Source organism: Dendrobates tinctorius, unplaced genomic scaffold, assembly GCF_039654945.1.
Source record: "Dendrobates tinctorius isolate UK_male_01 unplaced genomic scaffold, ASM3965494v1 ptg000023l, whole genome shotgun sequence".
Lineage (NCBI taxonomy): Eukaryota > Metazoa > Chordata > Amphibia > Anura > Dendrobatidae > Dendrobates > Dendrobates tinctorius.
In genome coordinates, this window is record NW_027361691.1 from 11,122,051 (window position 1) to 11,143,213 (window position 21,163).

The 21,163-nt window shown below is 43.0% G+C and overlaps 1 protein-coding gene across 8 annotated transcripts in view; it reads right to left on the reverse strand.

Annotated features, from left to right (window-relative positions):
* Window positions 1-21,163, reverse strand: part of GRM5 (glutamate metabotropic receptor 5) — a 443,426-nt gene that overhangs the window by 408,248 nt on the left and 14,015 nt on the right. For all 8 annotated transcript variants that reach the window (XM_073569256.1, XM_073569259.1, XM_073569257.1 and 5 more), the window contains exon 2: window positions 11,516-12,375. In XM_073569256.1, coding sequence (XP_073425357.1) covers window positions 11,516-12,194 — 679 coding nt within the window. In that variant the 5' untranslated portion in view covers window positions 12,195-12,375. The remainder of the gene's footprint in view (window positions 1-11,515; window positions 12,376-21,163) is intronic.

Below are 21,163 nucleotides of genomic sequence, written 5' to 3' on the forward strand. Positions count from 1 at the left end.
ACTTTCAGACATAATCTAATCATGTTTCATCTGACAATCCCGTTTCATTCGCTGACCATGAGAGGATCCTGATTAACAGATGAAGTTACCTTTCCTTGTCCTATGGATGGCTAATGCAACCACAGGTAATTTTCTCCAGATCTCGTACTAGCACTATATGTTTTTCTGGATTCAAAAGGAATTTAGGAGGAAGATTTTCCGTGACACGACTGTGTAGATGAAGCTTTAACTTGAGTCACGTCTAAGCAAAGAACTTTAATGACCTAATATATAAAAGCTCTGGAAGAAACATCTCCTGCCGCTATTACCAGCCTTTGTTCCCTAGATGATTCTCACTATGGCACAGAACGCACGTATGACCGATATAGATGAGCCGTACACAGAGGTTACCAAAGGTAATGGATTTATTTCTGGAGCGCAACAGATCAAAACAAAGCAAAATAAACAACCCTAAAGCTTCTCTTCTAGAGGACCAGCCCCAATAATTACATTATGGAGATGGTATTCTTTCATAATAGGAGTATTACATCACCAAGTATATCCTGGCATCTTCCCATGGACCATCTGCAGCCATATTCCAGAACTCAAAATCGAGGAGGATTCATAATGGTTTGGTTATTGTATCTATATATCAGGGATTTAAAACATCAACCTTCCAAGTATAACCAGATTAATAAAGCTTTGACTATCTGCAAATATTGCAGTTTATTAGAATCTTAACACCTTTCCGCTCCATGATGTACTAATAGGTCAAGTAGAAGGCACGGGTGCATGGCGCTGGCTCAGAATCTGTGCCTTCTCTACACTGGGTGGATGCTGGATGTGTGCACATTCCTCAAACAGCAGCGATTGGAGCTTGCTCCAGTTTCTGCTGTTTAAACATTGTTGTCCAGGACTTTAACCCCTTAGTGACGGAGCCAGTTTGCAGCTTAATGACCAGGCCAATTTTTAAAATTCTGACCACTGTCAATTTATGAGGTTATAACTCTGGAACGCTTTAATGGATCCCGCTGATTCTGAGATTGTTTTTTCGTGACATATTGTACTTCATGATAGTGGTAAAATTTCTTCTATAAGTCTTGTGTTTATTTATGAAAAAAATGGAAATATGGCGAAAATTTTGAAAATTTTGCAATTTTAAAACTTTAAATTTTTATGCCCTTAAATCAGAGAGATGTGTCACACAAATTTCTTAATAAATAACATTTCCCATGTGTCTACTTTACATCAGCACAAATTTGGAAGCAAAATTTTTTTTTCTTAGGAAGTTATAAGGGTTAAAAGTTGACCAGCGATTTCTCCTTTTTTACAACAAAATTTACAAAACCATTTTTTTTAGGGACCACATCATATTTAAAGTCATTTTGAGGGGTGTACATGACAGAAAATACCCAAAAGTGGCACCATTCTAAAAACTAGACCCCCTCAAGGTGCTCAAAACAACATTCAAGAACTTTATTAACCCTTTACGTGCTTCACAGGAGCTAAAGCAATGTGGAAGGAAAAAATTAACATTTAAGGTTTTTTTGCAAAAAATTTACTTCAGAACCAATTTTTTTTATTTTCTCAAGTGTTAAAAGAGAAAATCAACCACAAAATTTGTTGTAAAATTTCTCCTGAATACGCCGATACCCCATATGTGGGGGTAAACCACTTTTTCAGCACACGGCAGAGCTCGCAAGGGATGGAGCGCCGTTTGACTTTTTCAACGCAGAATTGGCTGGAATTGAGATCAGATGCCATGTTGCGTTCGGAGAGACCTTAATGTGCCTAAACAGTGGAAAACTCCAACAAGTGACCCCATTTTGGAAACTAGATCCCTTAAGGAACTTATCTAGATGTGTGGTGAGCACTTTGAACCTTCATGTGCTTCACAGAAGTTTATAACGTAGAGCCGTGAAAATAAAAAATCCATTTTTTTCCCACAAAAATGATCTTTTTGCCCCCAAATTTTTATTTTTACAAGTTTAACAGGAGAAATCATACCCCCACAGTTGTTGTGCGATTTATCCTTAGTACGCTGATACCCCATATGTGGGGGGAACCACTGTTTGGGCGCATGGGAGAGCTTGCGCCCGCCATTTTCTCCGGATCCAAGATGGTGGCGCCCACCGGAGCACGCCAACAGGACACAGGACCACCGGTAGGGGACAGAGGACCACCGGGAGGTACAGGGGGCGCATCGGGGACCCTCTTTCTCTCTCCTCTGATGTGCGATCACATCAGAGGAAAGAGAAATTAAATGCAAAATCGCTGCTTTTTTTTTTGCGGTCGCCGTTATAGTGTTAATTATTTAATTAACAAAAAAGTGTGAAACAACTGAGAATACGTCTTATATTCTAGGTTCTTCACAGTAGCCACCTTTTGCTTTGATTACTGCTTTGCACACTCTTGGCATTCTCTTGATGAGCTTCAAGAGGTAGTCACCGGAATGGTCTTCCACAGTCTTGAAGGAGTTCCCAGAGATGCTTAGCACTTGTTGTTAACACTTTTTTGTTAATTATATAATTCCACATGTGTTAATTCATAGTTTTGATGCCTTCAAAGTGAATCTACAATTTTCATAGTCATGAAAATAAAGAAAACTCTTTGAATGAGAAGGTGTCCAAACTTTTGGGCTGTACTGTATATGTATGAGGTGAATGAGCAGTAGGGGAAGAATATCCTCTTTATACATCGATTTCTCTACAGCGCCAGGAAATTTGATGTACATGTGTAAATAGAAGACAGATATGGGGTAGACCGCTAGAAATCTCAGATCACACGCAACTGGTCCTAACCACAACCAAAATATTTACTATCATGTCTACGGCTGAAGATGGTTTGCAGGTCCTTCTCAGATGGTACCTGGTTACCGCTAGGCTGTCAAATTTGTTTCCATCTGTTTCACTAATGTGTTTTTGATAATGGGGTGGGAGGGTGTCCATATATCACCTATGGTATGAGGGTTTAGAAGATTTTGAACCTTATATCTTGTAGAGTATTAGGAGGTAATATCACCAGAAATCCTGAGATATAGTGGTTTCCGGCTTCGGATAGCCCTTTCCCTCCGGATGTTAGAAAAAAATAAACTGTGCTTGAGTCACCGTCCCTGGGTTTAGAGCTTTTCCTGGTGTCTTTTATCGTCACATTGGCAGCACTGCAGCCAGTTACTGAGCTCAGCAGGCCTGGACGGCTCGCGAGCTCAGTGACTGTTTGCAGCGCTGTCGACATGACATCAGCGATTCATCAATAACAGACATTGGGAGGAGAGGTGGAAGACTCAATGCTTGGAGAGTGAAAAAAGCGCACACGTTTTTTATTTTAACTAAGCTGTAGCCCCGGAGGGTGACAGAAGTTTTGTCGAAACTGGAAAACCCCTTTAAGTGCTTCAATTATGTAAAAATTGATTTTTTTATATGTTTCAGGTGGCCAAAATGGTGATTGATGGGAAACCCCCCTACCTCGGGACTTGGTTAAAATAAATAAGTAAATATATAGGTTCCATAGTAGCAAACTGCAGATTCGCTAGCATCCTGACTGTCTCCGAAGCCAAGTCTGACAGAGTCTGGCAGCCATGGGTTGTTTAATCTGGGCTGGTTCATCATCATAATAATAATTATAAAGTTGTTTTCTCATTACGTACAGCCTTGTACATAAAATCCACTCTGACAGACAGAATAGCGAAGGCTGCGGCTGCAGATCAGCAGCTACGGATGGCCTGCAGCGGTGATGCCACCATTTGTGTCACATGATCGCCAGGGGCGATAGCGCTGTGATTGGAGGAATGGTGCCATTTCAGTAAGTAATTATATTAATTTAAGGAATTTTTGAGGAAATGTTCTCTGATTCCGAGTCCCTTCCATTCATTTATCGGGTCTTAATTATATCTGATTATTAGACTTTTTGGTTATCCCAAATTTTAATTGTATTATCATTCATTTCAGACATGTCATTAATATCACCAAGGTCTAATTGGCTATTTGTAGGGATGAATGAATCTACTAAAATTCAAAGTAAGTTCAACCGAATGTGGATGGGAGATTAGATGCACATCACACTTAATAGATTCTTCTTGACCTATCTGCAGCTTTCGACACTGTTGACCACCATCTCCTACTCTCTAGGCTCCAGTCACTAGGCATTAAGGACACTGCTCTCTCCTGGTTCTCTTCCTATCTCTCTGACCGCTCCTTCAGTGTTTTGTTCTTTGGCTCCACTTCATCTCCTCTTCCTCTTGCTGTCAGGGTACCTCAGGGCTCAGTCCTTGGCCCCCTTCTCTTCTCTCTCTATACGGCCCCAATTGGACAGACCATCAGCAGATTTGGCTTTCAGTACCATCTTTACGCTGATGACACACAACTATATACACGTCTTCCCCCGACCTTACCCCCGCTGTACTACAGAACGCCAGTGACTGTCTGTCCGCAGTCTCCAACATCATGTCCACTCTCTATCTGAAACTCAACCTCTCCAAAACTGAACTTCTTCTGCTCCCGCCGTCTACTAAGCTCCCTAAATCTGACATTTCCCTCTCCGTGGATGGTACTATAATAACACCCCGGCAGCAGGCGCGATGTCTGGGTGTTATGTTTGACACCAATCTCTCCTTCACATCCCATATACAATCTCTTGCCCGCTCTTGCCGCTTACACCTAAAGAACATCTCTAGAATCCGCCCTTTTCTCACCATTGAAACAACAAAAACTCTCACTGTAGCATTGATCCACTCCCACCTGGATGACTGCAACGCTCTATTAATTGGCCTCCCCGTCACTCGACTATCCCCTCTCCAGTCCATACTTAATGCAGCAGCCAGGATCGTCCATCTGGCTAATCGGTACTCGGACGTGTCCGCTCTTCGCCAGTCCTTACATTGGCTGCCCATTCATTATAGGATCCAATTCAAAGTACTTGTTCTCACCCACAAAGCTCTCCACAGTGCAGCGCCCCCCCTACATCTCCTCCCTCATTTCTGTTTATCGGCCTAACCGACCGCTGCGCTATGCAAACGACTTCCGACTAACCTCTGCCCTAATCCGTACCTCCCACTCCCGACTCCAAGACTTCTCCCGTGCTGCTCCTATCCTCTGGAATGCTCTACCTCTAGAAATTAGGACTAACCACAATTTGCATAGTTTTAGGCGCTCCCTCAAAACACATTTGTTCATAGCGGCTTATCACATTCACTAATCAAAGTCATTCTCTGTGTAAGTGTGTGTGTGTAGCCCATTCACTATCTCCATCCATCCCTCACTCCCTCAAGATGGCTGGACCATCATTGTAAATACACCATTGTAAATACACACCTGTACTTTGTATCTCCCTCACCTCATTGTAGATTGTACGCTCTCACGAGCAGGGGCGGCTTATTTCGTCTTATTTTGCTTTAAATATTGTATTGTTAATGTTGTTACTTGTGACTTGTGTTTTGAAACTGTTAAACTGTAAAGCGCTGCGGAATATGTTGGCGCTATATAAATAAAGATTATTATTATTATTATTAATGGAACGCGCATTACTAAGTTCTGGGTAATCTCCATGTAATGTGGCAAGGGACGGTAGCCGAGGGCGAGGTACGCTATAGGAAAACAGGGTCCCTTGGTGGGTGTGTGTGGTGACGTTGCTGCGGACACCTTCATATTCAGCTTTGCCACGATTTGTGTGGTGCCGGACCCTTTTAACCCCACGATGAGGAAACCAGACTAGTTAGTAAAACTAAAGTCCTTTTTACTGTCAATCCAACTTATGTACATGGGGTAGCAGGAAATAAGCTTGCTGACTTCTTCTGCGCAATACAGAGGCACATTCTTGGTGGTTGTGGACGGCGGCACATCACTTAGGGTGAACATTACTGTAGAACTACTGGATAAGCTGAGGACCTCCACCTTCCTGGTACAGGGCCACCAGGGTCAATGTGTTTTGCTGTGATCATTGCACCTTAACTGAACTTCATGAGAACAACGTAAAGTAGTTCCTCCGGCTATCACCTTACTTAACGTGATCCAGGTTTGCTGATTCTGTCTCTTTGACAGCACTTCCAGGTCTGGCCAGCACTAGACGTTCCCAAAAGCCTCTATCTAAGAGATGTTCTTAATGTTCCCTTGCTTTGGGTCCCAGGACTTGCCTGCCTAAGGAAGAACTCTGGTGCCACGGAACATCTTCTGCAGAAACATTCTCCCCTTTAGTCTGATTTCTTCTCACACACACACCTGTTGATGATCACCTTCTTCCCAGGATGTAATTTCTTGTCTCTAGCTTACTAACCACTAAATACCAAAGCATGAACTGACACACAGGTCCCCAATGCTCCTCCCCAACCATGGACCAGACCTACAGTTAACCCTGTCACCCTTGACTAACAGAAACACTACCTTCTCTACATTGTTAGTCTGTGAAAATCAGACCACAATCAGATGTCATCTTTCTTGAAGGCAAATAGTGCCAAAAATAGGACATGACATAACCCCAAAGAATAACATGGGGACGAAGAACAGCACTCATCCAAATTATGCAGTCGTCTTCATGAGCTCTAAGAGTGAGGCTGGTTTCACATTAGCGCTTTTTAAGCGCACGCACGGCCGGGGGTAGCTCCGCCCCTGAGCCGGCTCTCTGCCCGGCGTGCCCGCCCCTTGCTTGTAGCGCCGCCTCCTAGCGCACAGCGGCGCCTGCGATCGGCGCACCCTATCTTTAGCATAGGGTGCGCAGATCGTGCGCAGGCCATGCGCTAGTTGCGCTTTGACCTGCGCTGCGCACTTTTGACGGTGCGCCGTGCGCGCCGAAATCCGAAAAGTTTGATTTTGGCGCGCACGGCGCACCGTCAAAAGTGCGCAGCGCAGGTCAAAGCGCAACTAGCGCACGGCCTGCGCACGATCTGCGCACCCTATGCTAAAGATAGGGTGCGCCGATCGCAGGCGCCGCTGTGCGCTAGGAGGCGGCGCTACAAGCAAGGGGCGGGCACGCCGAGCAGAGAGCCGGTTCGGGGGCGGAGCTACCCCCGGCCGTGCGTGCGCTTAAAAAGCGCTAATGTGAAACCAGCCTAAGAGATGAGTTGAGAAGGTAGATGAGGAGAAGTGGCTCATAGGAGGATAAAGAAGCGCATTTAAATCTCTGTAAATGCATATTACAAAATTTCTCACATTCACTTATACTATTGATTTATGTAAAGTGTGTTGACATAAAAGTGACCATTTAACTCTATATGTTTTTTATGGATTCTGATGATGTATTAATTCATGGCTTTAGTCCTAAGTGTCCTGGATGCTATGGATAGTAGGGTTGGTAGTGTTTATTTAAGGTGACCTGATTCAATTAATGGTTAGGTGGTCACTCAATGTCCTGTGCATACATAATGTGCTAGGGTATAAGGTTCCTACGATGATTCCAGATGGTACAGCCCTCCTAGTCTGGGTATTTTCAGTATTGTTTTATTTCTTGGCGTCCTTCACTGTACACACACTGCCGGCTAATTATTAATCTGTATAATCATAAACCTAATTAAAAAGACATTTAAGACATCATGGCCAAAGATGACTTTCTTTAATTAAGCATTGTGCCTGCACCTTCACAATGACATATTTGCAGTATCTTCCATTAACCTTTTCAATGTCCAAATGTCACTCCGCTCCGTCAATTATGAATACATTTGCCCCCTCTCATCATTCATGATTAGATAAAACGTCATGTAAGGTCATAGTTCCCATACTGCTATGTTGATGCAAAAATAAAAGCATTAAAGCTCATGGATAAAGGGGAGGACAAATAAAAGCGCAAAAAAACAGAAATCAACTGTTCTTGTAATCGGTTGGAGTTCCAGTTATGTCCTATCCCATGGATGCGGGCATCTGCCCTATATGGAGCGGGCTCAGGAGCTGAGCCTCCTCCATGCTCCTGCACTCGATGTGTGATGAAGATTATTGTTATTATACATTTTTATAGTGCCATTTATTCCATGGCGCTTTACATGTGAAAGGGGCAAATATAGACAAGTACAATAAATATGATCAATACAAGGCACACACAGGTACAGAAGAAGAGAGAACCCTGCCCGCGAGGGCTCACAGTCTACAGGGGATGTGTGAGGATACACTAGGTGAGGGTAGAGATGGTCAAGTGTCGGGTTCAGTAGACTGAGAATCACTGCAAGTTGTAGGCTTGACGGAAGAGGTAGGTCTTCGGGTTCCTTTTGAAGGTTTCCATGGTAGGCGGAAGCCTGATGTGTTGGGGTAGAGAGTTCCAAACTATAGGGGAAGCATGGGAGAATTCTTGTATGCTGTGTTGTGGGGAGAAGAGATAACAGAGGAGTAGAGAAGGAGATCTTGAGGGGATCAAAGGTTGCGTGTAGGTAAGTACAGGGAGACCATGTCACAGATGTATGTAGGAGACAGGTTGTGGATGGCTTTGTATGTCATAGTTAGGGTTTTGAACTGGAGCCCCTGGACAATAGGATGCCAGTGAAGGGCTTAGCAGAGAGGAGAGGCTGAAGAGTAACGGGGAGACAGGTTGATTAGTCGGGCAGCAGAGTGTAGGATGGATTGGAGTGGTGCAAGAGTGGTAGAGGAGAGGCAAGAGAGAAGTAGGTTGCAATAGTCGAGGCGGGAGATGATTATGATGTACATGTCTGGAAGGGTTTAAAGGGAATCTGTTACCAGTTTTTTACTTCCTAATCTTACAAGTCACTAGAAGCAAGGATCAGCAAGCTATGACTTTCCTACTTTGGACACCTCATAGGAAGAGAGCAATCACTGTAGAAAGACATCGTGGTGGGATGAACACATCGAACAAGATGAAGAGGAAGACAACAAACCGATGGCTTGATACTATCACGATGACGGCAGATAAGACCCTGGTAGACCTATCTAGGCTTGCACAAGATCGATTTTCCTACAGATTGTTTGTTATGATAGTTTAGCTACTTACTTGAGATAATAGAAAAATGTAAACACTGCAGCTGACCCGGTCAGTTTCTGTAAAGACCAGAGATCCTGACCCCTCAGTCCCTAGTGGTTCCTAAGTGAGCACAGATCGCCCTAATCACAGACAACTCAGACAATGGCAACTCAGACAATGCTGCCTAAAAGCCTGTCAAGTGCACCACGTTTCTCCTAAAGAACCGGAGGGCAGAGCAGAGTGAAATTACTTACAAAAGGGAAAGTGTGCTGAAAAAAAGGAAAGATTCCACTGTGAGTAACATAAACCCTGAAATACAAAATAAAGTATAAAGTAAGCACAGTTAGATGATATGCCGCCGACTTCCCAAAAGAAATAGAAGGTAGGTGCAGAGTAAAGAACTTAAACAGCAAGGAGATAAACCCTATACACCGACTGGCTTTAACCTTCAGCAGTATGGCTGAACATCTAAATGAGCATATCACCAGCAGGAAATGCCAGCAGGGGAACAAAATATAAAGTCGCACCCGAAAGGTGATAGGGTAGACAAATTAAAACACTTTTGTTATGCTAAACTGACTGCAGCCAGAATAACAGAACCTAAACACCCATTAAGGTGCAATAACTTGAGATCGAGCAAAAGGCGATTGAAAAATTGAACATCTGACAAGAGCATGATGTAGAGGCAGAATCCCTTATTACAGGGATCTTTCACTAACTGGGCTGCTTGCTGGAATTTTGATATGATCACAGTTTTATCAGCTGGAGATTTTCAATAAAGGACTTATAAACCTGTTGCCATGTAATCCGCCACATTTTTGAGCTCTGTATAACCGTGCCCCCACCACTGACTGGCAGCTTTCTGTCTATGCACAGTGTACACAGAAAGCAGCCAGTCAGTGGTGTGGGCGGTGTTATACAGAGCTCAGCATTCAGAGAACTGTTAGATCTGCAGCAGATAAAATTCTGATTTTTCAAAACTGCAGCAAGCAGCCCAGTATGTGGCATATCGCTGGAATCAGGGTCTCTGCCACTACATGATGCTGCTCTAAGATGGGTTAGCAAATACATGATGAACTTTAAAGGACTTTGATATTCATGACTTAGCCTTAGAAACACTGGAAGTCCAACATCAGGCCCTACCTCTGATCATCTGTTACTGTGCTCCTCGGAGCGCTTATTAATGTGACCGGGTCTGCATTGTGATTTCTTATGATACTAAGAATAGGCCACCAATATTAAAGCCCTAGCCATCCCCTTTAATTCTTGCAAACTTAACGACAACGCAAAGCAGCAGCAGCACATCTTTATATACTGCAGATCTAAAATCTGCAAGGCGGATCATTGTCTCTATGGGAATTTTTTTTTTGCACCTTGTGGATGAAATTTGTTAAAGTCCCATCCACTGCGGATTTTCCAGTAGCAAATCTGAGCAGAAAATCCGTAGAATACCTCTCCTTCCCCTTGTGACCACTCCTATCGTTTACACCACTGGCCCTATATCATGATTTCTGCATAATATATATGAAATATAGACATACACAGGCTTTATACGTTATTATTGCTACCTTTTATATATCAACTGTACAGGTAAGGGTTTTTTTTTGGGAGTTTTTTCCCCCCATGGTTTGCTCAATACCATAATTAGTCACACCAAGGATTTAGTTGTCATGGAAACAATGCTGCCCCCATTGTACAACGTTTCTGTATCTTGACTACAATATCATCTGTATTTCCATAGAAACTCCCATGATGCTCACACTGTGAAGAAATACTGTAGGCAGGCGGGAAACAAATCATCAAGGCATTGTTACATCTAACAAAGCATTATAATGGAGCTTCATTACCGGATAATGCATTATTCTGGACTCCCGCTGCACAAATTAAAGGGCAATTCCATTCACCAAAATCCTTCTAGCCATTCTACTATATTTAGAGGTCGGCAAAAGATATTCTACTTGTTAGGGTTAAAGTTGGATGACGTTAACGACCACTTTAGCCTAAACCAGGTCACAAATTGTCCCCCACCATGCCTGACTGAGAAAAACGATTTTTTTGCTGCCCCTAACGAGTCGACCAATCACAACTCAGATTTAAATATTTAAACGGTGATTGCTATGGGCAACAAAGACAGTTGTCCCTTGACGTGCGTTTAGTTCAATGCCACAGTCTCTGTAGGCCTCCTCAATCATCTGATTGCTAAAACAACATGAAGAAACCTTAATTACGCCCCCTCGATATTTAAGAAGCCGTTGTCGAAATACAATTACACTATCTAGGTCACGTTGTAAATCAAAATAAGCGTTTAACAGCACAGTCGCTACTTATTCTGCCGCTGTATCTGGTAAACAATGAAGCGGACAGCCCCTTTAAACCACTCATTGGACCATAATTGGACCCATTTTGCTTTAATATTGATAAATCCTAAAGAATGGCCATTGATTTTTGAACGGCTGAACAGCCTCTTTAATGGGTGATTCCCGTCTCATACATAACCACAGGATATTCCATAAATGTATGATAGATGAGAGTCTTATCTGGTGAAGCCAGGTTCTTGTTTTACGTATACAGCTCTTACGCAGACCTATGCATCCATTGTTACAGACGGCAAAACATTTCTGAGTACAGGTTCCAAAGAATTTCTTACCTTCGGTGTGTACTGCAGACACATAAGTCCAGTTGTACCTTTTGACAATATCCACCATAGCTCTCGCTTGTTGGGCGTCGGAGGGCACCACTCTCATGAAATACTTGTACAAGGTTTTGTCACTGAGGTCCATGCTTGTTGCCGAATAAGCAATTTGAGGTATATTAAAAAGCTGCAATAAATTCTGAACTTGAATAGCCACAGAGCTCGAGCCGGGTCCTATAACTCCAACTATGGGCTTTTTCGAGTGGAAAGAAGAAGAAGAACCATCAACGCAACGAACTAAACCTTCTTCTTCTTCGGATGAAATGAGAGAGTCCCTTATAAACTCAATACTTTGCTCTAAAGCCACAGCAGAATGCCAACAGGAATCACGGATCTCACACCCAAGGGTTATGTTTGGCAATACATTGGGGTCGGCATTGATTCTATCGAGGGTGTGCAGCATGGCTTCCACTCTTTGTATGCCATATTGTTCCCGTATCTCTCCGCATTTCCTTTCGTGAACTTTTTCAACGGTTGGTTGGTGGTGAACTGAAAACAGTGCCCCGATGATAATGTCCCCCGGCATATAGGACACAACCCTTCTTTCGTTGGTTTGTGCCAACACCATAAACCCAAAATTCCCAATTCCATCTTCCTTTAAGATCAGAAGAACCAACCAGACGTAAGGGAACATTTTAGACCACAAATTAGGCTGTAGATGACAACATTATGAAAATAAAACTTATCAATGTTGTGGGTCTTCTACTCCTGATTTGGGTTTCCTCCATGCACTATATCCCACCATTCAATGCTTGACAGTTGATGACCATAGACCCTCTGAGAAGATCTTTACAACCAGCGTGAATTGTCATTACCTAAAGTGAACAGAAGAAGAGAAATCGGTAATTTTAGAAATGATCCTTCATCATACTAAACTGTAATCCAATCTATAGGGAGAAATGATTAGAAAAACCTTTAAGATCTGGAACCCGAGGGTCTGCTCGATGCAATTCAGGAGAAGGTCACAGCTGATTAAACATGAAATAATCATATTTAGACTCCTATGTATGTTGGTCTTATTCATAGGAAAATGTAAAGGTCATTGAGTGGTTTAACTGCATGTACGAGTCATCCCCAGCATTACCAATAAAAATATTCTACATAGCATAAAAATATAGCTTAGCTCGGTAAATAACAGTGCGATGTAGAAGAAAACAGCATTTTTTTTGCATTGCCCCAGTGGTGTTTTAGAATGACTCTTCAGCGATTCAGTTAGTAAGGGAGCTCGGGTTGAGTCCAATGTGCATTGTATTTTCACAAAAAAAATTCCATTGGAGCCGCCTCAAAAGTAAAGCTTCTCTTATCTGTTCATTGTACTAAAGAGTTGAATTATTCTTCACACACTGCTGTCTTCTAGTGCCATGGGAGGCAAAGCCATACCAGAGCATTACCATACTCCATCATGCTTCACTTGCCTTACTGAGCCACTGCCATGCTTCACTATAGGCATCATCAAGCTACCACCAATCTTCACTTTAAGCATCAATGAGCCCTTGCCAGGCTAAAGTGTAGGTGTCACGGAACCACCGCAATGCTTCACTTGCAGGCATTATTAAACCACCCAATGCTTCATTGTAGGCATTACCGAGCCCCTGCCATACTTCACTGTAAGCATCATCAAGGTACCGCCAGGCTTCACTTTATGCATTACAAAGCGTTCGCCATGCTAAACTATAGGCACCTCTGAGCCACCACAATGTTTCACTTTAAGCATCATGAAGACACTGCTATGCTTCACTATAGCCATCACTGAGAACTCACCATGCATCACTGTAGGCATTGTCAAGTCACAATGCAAAGTCCAGAAATAGAAGGCGAGCACCATCACAATAGTCCACACATCCGAACCATCATATGTGTGTAAAAGAGACGCAGCCGGCAATACAACTGTGTTACCCTTAGGTGCACAATCATGGAAAATAAGTTAATCCACATAGCAAAAAATAGTAGAAAAGAACGGCACTCACCAGGTAGTGTAGTCAAGGCTTTATTATAAAAGCATATCAGCGGGTAACCTGTGGAAGCGCCTTTGCAGCACGAAACGATCGTTGTTGCTATCTCCTTTTTGCACCCGTTCTCCCGCTGATATGCTTTTATAATAAAGCCTTAACTACACTACCCGGTGAGTGCCGTTCTTTTCTACTATTTTTTGCATTGTCAAGTCACAACCATGCTGCACTGTAGGTAAGGTGTTAAGGTACTGTCACACTTAGCGATCCCGACCAGCGATATGACGCGGTCAGGATTGCTAATGCATCGCTAAGTGGTCCCTAGTGAGCTGCCACACAGGCAGATCTCACCAGCGACATCGCAGCGGTCGGCGGTCGTTACTTACCTGTCAGATGAGGCGATCCTGACGTCCTCCGCCCGCGTCCACGCGTCGCTCGTCTCCACAGGAAGCGCCGCAGGAAGCTGACGATGAGAAACGGTCCAGGACGTTCTTGTGCGATCAGCGATAACCAGCGGGGAGCGGTCGGAGGCAAGTATCAGACATAGCGATATCGCTAGCAATATCGCTATAACGTCACAAAAACCAGTGACGGGTGCTTTATTGTCAGTGTATGTTTATTCTTCCTTCTCCAGACATACAGCTGAGGTTCCAGTTTTGTTTCCTTGCAACAAAAAACAGAATCCTCACATTTATGTAGCTTATTTATAAAGTATTGAGCATATTGGAACCAGATTTTCTTTTTCTTCTGCTTTTCCATCAGTAGAGGTTCCAAACATTGCCTGGTTTACCTAGAATGATCACTGGCTTCAGCATCCAAGTAAGATACTGTTAAAACTACAGGTGTTGTGCTTCATTGCAGCCACATCAGGTGAGTGTATTGTAACTAGTGGTTAATAATAGCCATCTTCATGATTTGTACCTATGAAGAGTTCTGTTCTTTATTCATCGTCTTGTATGTCTCCTATATATTCAATCCTTATTTGGCTATATGCTCAACTTTAGAGCAGCGCTCACTATTCTGCTCATGGCGTTATTGGGCACTTCCATTGTTTATCCATTACAGATCCTGATTTACGTCCTGACATACATTATACGCCACAGCTGCGCTATCTATCTATCTATCTATCTATCTATCTATCTATCTATCTATCTATCTATCTATCTATCTATCTATCTATCCATTTATCTAGCTCAACTCCTACTACTTTCTTTTGCAATAAACCAGTGAAATAAGAAGTCTCAGAATGATTCAACTCTCTGAATAGAATCCCTCAAACATCACAGATTTGCAAACCAAATGTTGTCTCAAACACCCCAGATGCAACAAATCAAGAGAAAAAACAATGATAAGAGAAACACATCAAATACCTGCACTGGGTAATTTTTTACAGTGACGACTTATTGCATGTTAGAAATATGGTTAACGCTGGTATCGCACATCTATGTACAGATTGCAATGCACAGACCAGCCGACCTGAACTTGACAACTTCATTGGCACATATGAAGGTCTCGAGTTCAGATCATTAGACCCACGACTGGTCCATGAACATCAGATGTGTTGAACTAGCTTTAGACAAGAAAGGTCCAAAAAGTTAGGAAAATGGATCGCTGCCGTGCACAAAAAAATATGGATGAAAATTCCAGAGGCGCTTCTGTTTGAAAGTTTGATCCCAGTGTGTGGGACAATTTGGTCTCCATCTGAATAACTGCACTGGTGGGAACACTTTGCTATTTCAAAAGGTTTGATTTATTCACAAGGGTTATAAGTAAAAAATCTACATATCCATTAAAAAAGGGATTGCCAAAAATGATAAATGTCATAAAAAAGTGGGAACATGTAGCAAAGGTTCACAACGCGTTTCTCCTCACAAAGAGCCTTCATCAGCTGCAAAAAACCGATATGACTGATGAGAGAATGTTAGATACAGTATGTGTCTCCATTTTAATGTGGGTGCCGTTTCTACCTTGGAACTTCCCCTTTTTGTTGTTCCAAAGGGGGAAGAAAAAACACCTAATACACCTCAATAACATGACTTGGTTGTCGGAGTGAAATTGCATTAAAAAACATTTGATTTAAAAGTTCCTGCACTATACATATTTAAAAAACGTGTGTACATACAGTATATTGTGTATATATACAGTATATGCACAATTTACACAATATATATATATATCTAAACTTTCATTCTTTACCCTTCTCCTTGATAATCAATTCACACCCCAAAAAATGTAGATTTTTTTACTTGTAACCCTTGTGAATAAACCAAACACTGGGATCAAGTCTTCACACAGAAGAGCCTCTGGAACTTTCATCTATATACCACTACTTGGACCTGTTGCCATGCCTTGCCCAGCACAGCTCCACACATTTCGGATCGGCAGCCTACAGCAATGGAGGATCCTATTTACGCGCTAAATGCTATCTAGTGTTGTGCCTACCGCACTACGCCTCCAGGTGAGCACTTATATATCACCCACACATTTATTTTTTTTACATCTTTTATTGCGCTTAGGTAGAGCTCCTGTATTTTCTCTCTTCAACAGTCTCTTGCACAAAGAAAAGGATGCATAAAGCTAGCAAAAAGCATTGACTGTTCTGTGGTAGATCGGCTCACTCGTCTGCACACGGAGGTAGACTCGGAAACACTGCAGCTTGAAAGACGAACTTGGTTTATTAAGTACAGCATAAACCAAGAGTTAAGCACAAAATAAACACGGCCCACTGGGCAAAACAACAAAGTAAAACAAAACAGTAGCTCTAGGTACAGGCCTTGTAGTAGCGGGGCAGCCAGCTCAGGGTTAGCACAAGCCACGGTTCAGGCATAAACCGGAGCACAAAACCACTTCACTGGAGTGTTCCTCTCCAGACCCACAACACACAAACTGCCTCGCGAGTCCAGCTATTTAAACCCTGACCGTGTGACTCCTCAACCATGTGGCTGATCGCAGGACTGTGACATTACACAAGTCTTGACAGCACAAGGTGGTGCCAACTCTGCAGGTGGAGATAAGGTGGACATCTTCCCACCCACTCTATAGATGTCCACATAAAACCAGGCCATGTATGCAACTTTAACGTAACCCTCACAACACGTACTGTGCTGGAGGCAAATACTCTGGTTTCACATCACTGATGCCACTAAGAGCAGTGACACATATCTCCCCTCCATTACTTTAGCTGTGAATTTGTCACAGTTCCTACAGATATAGCTGGAAGCATAATTTGCAAGTTCAGTGTTAAAGGAACAATGGCTACACTAGTTTAACAAGGCAGAAAGAGGAAGCTTTCACCAGCTGCCACAGATTCCTGAGGAGGTAGGTGGTCAAACTCTTGAGTGACTACAAAAGACCTACAGCAGAATTTAGTAGCCACAGGTATTCATGTTTCAGTGTATACATTAAGACTAAACACTCAATGTGTTGAAGACATTCACCTCTACTGACCCAAAAGCATAATGGCCCAAAGTGATCAAGTCCATACAAATAGGACAGAAGGATAAGCTGAAAAGAACACACTGCCTACAGTGAAGCATGGCAGTAGATCGGTACTGTCAACAGTGAAGCATGGTGGTGGATTGATGATGCCTACACTTGACCATGGCAGCATCTTGATGAAATTTGCAGTGAAGCATGGCAATGGCACAGTAATGCCTACAGTGAAGCATGGCAGTTTCTTGGTGATGGTTACAGTAAAACATGGAGTTAGCACCCATATTTTATATTTTTGAACTGGGGTCTGAGGAGTGCTTTAACCCAGTAATAAGAGCTGCATTACTTCTTAGAGCTATGTGATTTATTGGTTTATGTTAAAATATATACATTGCACTAAAATATACACTCCTAGCTTACATTAGATATAGCACACTATAAACTGTCGACTTACATTATATACAAGACACTATATACTGCCGACTTACATTATATACAGGGCACTATATACTGCCGGTTTACATTATATAACAGTGGCATAGCGTGGGGGGGGCGGTCCGCCCCAGGCGGCACGTGTGTGGGGGCGGTGCACAGGGCCGCCATCAGGGCATTACTAGCCTTACTAATGTAAGGGGCCCCAGGAGCTGGAGGGGCCCGCGGTCAGAATATTCATAAACCGGAGCGCTGTCAGTGTGTGGAGGGAGGAGTCACTGTGACAGACAGGTGGGAGAGGCAGCCAGTGCTGAGCAACAGGAGGGCGGGACGTTCCAGCATCCAATCCTGGCTGAGCGCAGGCTTAGTGCACTGGTGCAGCCAGGTACAGTACTCTCTCTCCCCTGCTGCCACACAGTCAGTCACAGTGAGTCACTGAGCAGCAGGAGCAGCGCAGCCCCCGGTGAGTGTCTGAGCCTGTACTGGTAAGTGTATGAACGGTGTGATGGCAGGCTCCAGTCCCTGCAGCAGACGCCCCGCCAGTGAGCCGGCTGTGTGCTCAGTGACAGTGTCAACCATACTATCAGCACAGCAGCCGCTCACCTAGGACGCTGTGATGTCCTGAGTCGTTGACCCCTGTTTATACTATAGATATGCTATAGATCATGAAAAGAGAAGAGCTGAGTGCCCCCTTCACCTCCTGCAGAGAAGCATAAGACCGTTGAGCTCAACCTGCCCCCTGACAGGACACAGCAGCCCCCTCTCAAGATTCCCTGCATTTACTCTCCAAACTTGTCTAAAAAATCTTCAGTTTTCAGAAAGGAGCTGTGGTGTCCCTGTCAGGGGGCAGAGGGGGCACAGCAGCCTTATCCTTCTCTGGGGGGGCAGGGGGCCAGCCACTATGCGATGCCATTAATGGGGCAGCACTCTGTGATGTCACTATGCGATGCCATTAATGGGGAAGCACTCTGTGATGTCACTGATGTCACTATGCCATGCCATTAATGGGGCAGCACTCTGTGATGTCACTGATGTCACTATGCCATGCCATTAATGGGGCAGCACTCTGTGATGTCACTATGCGATGCCATTAATGGGACAGCACTCTGTGATGTCACTGATGTCACTATGCCATGCCATTAATGGGGCAGCACTCTGTGATGTCACTATGCGATGCTATTAATGGGGCAGCACTCTGTGATGTCACTATGCGATGCTACAAATGTTGCATTGTTGTGATAATTAGCAGACTAAAAATTAGATCTTTCTGTGTAGTGTGGGCTCTTCGGATGCTTCCGGATTATCAACGACCAAAGGGGCGGCAAATTTTTCAACCGCCCTGGGCGCCACAAACAGTAGCTACGCCACTGTATACAGAGCACTATATACTGCCGGCTTACATTATATACAGAGCATTAAATACTGCCGTCTTACATTATATACAGAGCACTATATACTACCGACTTCGGCTTACATTATATACAGAGCATTAAATACTGCCGTCTTACAATATATACAGAGCACTATATACTACCGGCTTCGGCTTACATTATATACAGAGCATTAAATACAGCCGGCTTACATTATATACAGTTGTGGCCAAAAGTAATGACACCCCTGCAATTCTGTCAGATAATACTCAGTTTCTTCCTGAAAATGATTGCAAACACAAATTCTTTGGTATTATTATCTTCATTTAATTTGTCTTAAATGAAAAAACACAAAAGAGAATGAAGCAAAAAACAAAACATTGATCATTTCACACAATACTCCAAAAATGGGCCATACAAAAGTATTGGCACCCTCAGCCTAATACTTGGTTGCACAACCTTTAGTCAAAATAACTGCGACCAACTGCTTCCGGTAACCATCAATGAGTTTCTTACAATGCTCTGCTGGAATTTTAGACCATTCTTCTTTGGCAAACTGCTCCAGGTCCCTGATATTTGAAGGGTGCCTTCTCCAAACTGCCGTTTTTAGATCTCTCCACAGGTGTTCTATGGGATTCAGGTCTGGACTCATTGCTGGCCACCTTAGAAGTCTCCAGTGCTTTCTCTCAAACCATTTTCTAGCGCTTTTTGAAGTGTGTTTTGGGTCATTGTCCTGCTTGAAGACCCATGACCTCTGAGGGAGACCCAGATTTCTCACACTGGGCCCTACATTATGCTGCAAAATTTGTTGGAGGTCTTCAGACTTCATAATTCCATGCACACGGTCAAGCAGCCCAGTGCCAGAGGCAGCAAAGCAACCCCAAAACATCAGGGAACCTCCACCATGTTTGACTGTAGGGACCGTGTTTTTTTCTTTGAATGCCTCTTTTTTTCTCCCGTAAACTCTATGCTGATGCCTTTGCCCAAAAAGCTCTACTTTTGTCTCATCTGACCAGAGAACATTATTCCAAAACGTTTTTGACTTTTTCAGGTAAGTTTTGGCAAACTCCAGCCTGGCTTTTTTATGTCTCGGGGTAAGAAGTGGGGTCTTCCTGGGTCTCCTACCATACAGTCCCTTTTCATTCAGATGCTGACGGATAGTACGGGTTGACACTGTTGTACCCTCAGACTGCAGGGCAGCTTGAACTTGTTTGGATGTTAGTCGAGGTTCTTTATCCAACATCTGCACAATCTTGCGTTGAAATCTCTTGTCAATTTTTCTTTTCCGTCCACATCTAGGGAGGTTAGCCACAGTGCCATGGGCTTTAAACTTCTTGATGACACTGCGCACGGTAGACACAGGAACATTCAGGTCTTTGGAGATGGACTTGTAGCCTTGAGATTGCTCATGCTTCCTCACAATTTGGTTTCTCAAGTCCTCAGACAGTTCTTTGGTCTTCTTTCTGTTCTCCATGCTCAATGTGGTACACACAAGGACACAGGACAGAGGTTGAGTCAACTTTAATCCATGTCAACTGGCTGCAAGTGTGATTTAGTTATTGCCAACACCTGTTAGGTGCCACAGGTAAGTTACAGGTGCTGGTAATTACACAAATTAGAGAAGCATCACATGATTTTTCAAACAGTGCCAATACTTTTGTCCACCCTCTTTTTTATGTTTGGTGTGGAATTATATCCAATTTGGCTTTAGGACAATTCTTTTTGTGTTTTTTCATTTAAGACAAATTAAATGAAGATAATAATACCAAAGAATTTGTGTTTGCAATCATTTTCAGGAAGAAACTGAGTATTATCTGACAGAATTGCAGGGGTGTCAATACTTTTGGAAACAACTGTATAGAGCATTATATACTACCAGGTTACATTATATACAGAGCATTAAATACTGCCAGCTTACATTATATAAAGCTCACTAAATACTCATATTTTTTCCTGGGCGGGGGTGCACTAGAATTTTTTGGAGGCTTCATACGTAGCAGTAGGCCTCATTTATCAAATCTGTCTGCTATGAAAATAGGCCTAGTTTCCAATAGTAACCAATCACATTACAGATTTCATTTTTCCTGAGCACCTAAGAAAATGAAAGCTGTGCTGTGATTGGTTACTATGAGCAAAGCCCAGCTTTTCTGTCAGGTCGATATCAGTAAGGCTCAGTGCTCTGCTAGGCCTTTTTATTTTCCTACCTGTTTTGAAACCGATGCAAATAAATTACACAGGAAAGTTTATTGTGAGGTCTAAAACACACGACAAACAATATTTTTTTTTCGTCGGTGTTTTTGCTGGCTATTTATTCCGTGTTTTATTTTCAATTATTTTTAAATGCTAGACTTCTCTGGACTTGAGAAACACCAGGAAAAACAAATGCTGACATTTATAAAGTGGATTTTTCTGGCTAAAAA